The sequence below is a fragment of the Bidens hawaiensis genome, unplaced genomic scaffold (genome assembly GCF_021521415.1).
Source record: "Bidens hawaiensis isolate Kalapana, Puna unplaced genomic scaffold, B.hawaiensis_p1.1 tig00019101_1, whole genome shotgun sequence".
Taxonomy (NCBI): domain Eukaryota; kingdom Viridiplantae; phylum Streptophyta; class Magnoliopsida; order Asterales; family Asteraceae; genus Bidens; species Bidens hawaiensis.
Genome location: NW_027505012.1, coordinates 20421 through 23911, shown reverse-complemented (window position 1 = coordinate 23911; position 3491 = coordinate 20421). Strand labels below are relative to the sequence as shown.

Here is a 3491-nt window from a genome sequence, read left to right as displayed (position 1 = left end):
AATAAATGAGTCAAGTTTGTTGTTTTTTTTATAAACTAACATTGTTGTTAAATTAGCTTTAACATAACATCAAGTTCTAAACGACTCGAACACGCAAGGAAAAATATAACTTAACAAACCCGGAAAAAATCAAGATAATAAAAGGAGAAATCTTGAACTCGGACAACTGACTTTATAAAGTCAAATTAGGTAAAAATACTCCAATTAGCAAGAACAAGAGAAATTTCGTGAATTGAGTTGTAGCAAAGATGAGAGGGTCTATTTATAGATGAACATGGTTGAAAGATTTTTTAAATTCTTTGAATTTGTCAAGCTTGTTAAATGTAATTGAATACTTAGTTAAAACATCAATTTGATCATCAAAACGAGTTGAAATAGAAGATTAACGGTTCACATTGTGCACATTGAAATAGAAGATTAATGATCATCAAAATTTCATGAATTGAGTTTTAACTATTGTGTATGCATGAGATAGTTTATTTCCAAGATAATAACATGTAAGTCACCAGCCCAATTGGCCGATGCACATTGTGTTATTACTAGGACTCTCAGATACCTGAGTTTGAATTTGACTTCAATTACTCTTTTATGAAAACTAGGTAAGAGAAAAGTAGTTACATCATTTTAGTACTTCCTTAAACAGTCAACTCACAATCAACAGACGCTTTTAAAAAAAATTAGGGATTAAACATGATTCCACCCCTAAAATAAAGTGACGCAAATCATAATAATCTCTACATAATAAACTACTAGATACCTAAAAAATAGTTTCTGGATAAAATAATATCCTACGAAACATAAGAAAAATCACCCCCACAACTCAAAACAACAGCTTTCATCCTGAGTCGTGGACCTCCACGTTCCTCTTTCACCGGAAACCCACCACCAGCGATGGACTTCCGCCACCACGCCCCCGGCGGATCTCCTTCCTCCTCTTCCACCTCCTCCTCCTCCTCCCAAACCCACCACCGTAACGGCAACCACCAGATCCTCAACACCACTACTACTACCAACAACGCCGATCCAATGCATTCCTGGTGGGAATCCATTTCCAAAGCCCGATCCCGTATCCACTTACTCTCCACCCTCTTACCCATACCTGAATCCGAACCACAAGATCCTAACCCGATCTCCTCCTTGGCCGACTCCGACAACCCGGCCCACTCTCTACTCTCCTCTTTAACCGCCTACACCGCCGTCTCTCTCTCCTTAACCTCCTCCGACCACTCCGGCTCCGGCGACGACAACCTCTGCAACTGGCTCTACGACACCTTCCTCTCCTCGGACCCAGACCTCCGTCTTGTCGTCCTGTCCTTCATCCCTTTAATATCCGGCCTTTATTTATCCCGTATCCATTCAATTTCCCAAACCTTAACCCCATCACTCTCCGGCTTCGAAGCGGTCCTTCTCGCTTTATACTCCTCCGAAACGAAATCCCGAGGCGGAAAGCCGGTTGTCGTTTCCATACCCGACTTATCGCAACCCTCGCTCTACCATTATCCCAGAGTTAGCGGCGCCAAGAAGAAGCCCAATTCGGCCAAAGTGAACCCGGGTAGTGATTCCGGGTCAAGGGCGTTTCGGCCTGTTGTTGGGGTGTTGTCGCCCCCGTTGGAGCCGCAGACGGCGATTAAGTCGACGAAGCGGGCCACGATCGTTGGGGTTGCGTTGGATTGTTATTTTAAGCAGGTCTCGCAGATGCCGAGCTGGTCGAAGCGGGATTTCTGTAGGTTTGCAGCGGATTGGGCCGGGCAGGATTGCGCGTGCAAGTCCGAGTTCGATAATGTTCGTGAACGGGTGAATGTGAATGGCTCTGATAAAGTGGAAGATGAAATTGAGATTGAGGGGAATGATGTGGTTGAAAAGATGAAGAATTTGGAGATTGAGGATGATGATGAGTCGGGTGATGGTGTCGGTAGAGGGACGAGAATACTGCTTCCGTGGGAGTTACTGCAGCCGGTTTTGAGGATTTTAGCGCATTGTTTGTTAGGCCCGTTGAATTCGAACGATGTGAAGGATGCAGCGTCTGTTGCGGTGAGGTGTTTGTATGCTAGGGCTTCACATGATTTAGTTCCGCAGGCGATTTTGGCTACACGGAGTTTGATTCAACTCGATAAGCGGGCTCGGGATGATGCTGCAGTGGCGGCTGCATCGGCTGCTGTTACAACGGGTTCGAATGCTAACACGCCGAGTAAAGCTAAGAAGCCTGAGATCCTTTTGGTGTCGAAGTGAAACCGGGTTAAGTTTAGTTATTTCTGTTTGGTTTATTGATTATTATTATTATTATTATTATTATATAGTGTTTGGTTTTGTTGTAGTGGTAGAGCTATAATATGTGAATTGTGAAATTGGTAACTATATATATTTGATTTGTCAATGTGAAAGAAGTTGGTGTTTGTTATCTTGGTTGTTTGATGTACAGGGTGTTTTATAAGAAATTGTGTAGGTCTAACTTAATATTATTTGTTTTGTAGACTTTTATGTGGCAAATGCATCATTTTGTTACATAGTTTAGATATTGAGTGTTTGATCTCCTACCTTTTAGACTTGGTTTAGAAAGCATGAGTACTTGAGTGGCATTTAGGGAGCGAGACGAGAGCTTCATGTATGGCAGCCGATGTTTTATTTACAGGTGCACTTTGCGCATCAGGCATGCGTTAAGCTAAGTGAAAATAACCTATTGATAGTTATAAGTTGGGCTAGACTCTTTAACCTTCACAATACTGGTATCTACTCTACGTGTACACTTTTAACCCATTCGACCGTCATACCCTTGCTAATACCATAATTAGGGACTCTTCAAAGTATGCTTGGTTTTAATGCCATGACGACTTAAAACAGTTCACGAGCTGAGCTTGGGCTTTAGAAAAGGCGCTCGTGCCTAGTCGAGTTTTGGCGTGACTCGGCTCGTTCACACCTCTACTGAAGGGAGATGTGCTTGAGATCGCCTTGCGTCCAGGCACACTTTTTAAACCACGATAGTACCCGTTATCATACATGACTTGTTTAAGTAGAAGTTTTTTGTTATATTTTGTTTTCTATCTCACTTTAAAGTTACAAATGTACTATAAAAAACAAAAATGTGTATATAAATTTAAAACTTGAGACTCCTCTATGAATATCATTTAGATGACTTGGACTAACATCTATGAATTTTATATTAGGTTAATGTAGATGGTTTGATGATAGTCATGGGGTGGTTTACCTAAAATAACTCCCAACTCAGAAGTCAAAATAATTCATGAGATTAGATAGTCTCAGTTTGTTTCGGTTTGAACGATTTACACAAAATAATTCATGGATTGTTAATAAACACCCCTGTTTTTATAATGTGCAATGTAATTTGACACGTTATCTACGTACTTTTTCACATGGTAATTGCCTTTCACATCTATTTTTTTACAACCAAATATGCTTTTAACGTTGTTTCAAGTTTATAATTTATTTAACTAAGTAATTTTGTAATTTTTAACGACATATAAATATCATAATGT

General features: G+C 40.5%; 1 protein-coding gene across 1 annotated transcript; it reads left to right on the top strand.

Moving 5' to 3' along the window:
- The first annotated feature begins 798 nt into the window (after window positions 1-798).
- LOC143609882 (uncharacterized) lies at window positions 799-2464 on the top strand. Its single transcript, XM_077084514.1, has one exon. It carries the CDS (start codon window positions 892-894, stop codon window positions 2227-2229), a length of 1338 nt encoding a protein of 445 aa, XP_076940629.1. The 5' UTR covers window positions 799-891; the 3' UTR covers window positions 2230-2464.
- The last annotated feature ends 1027 nt before the right edge of the window (window positions 2465-3491 follow it).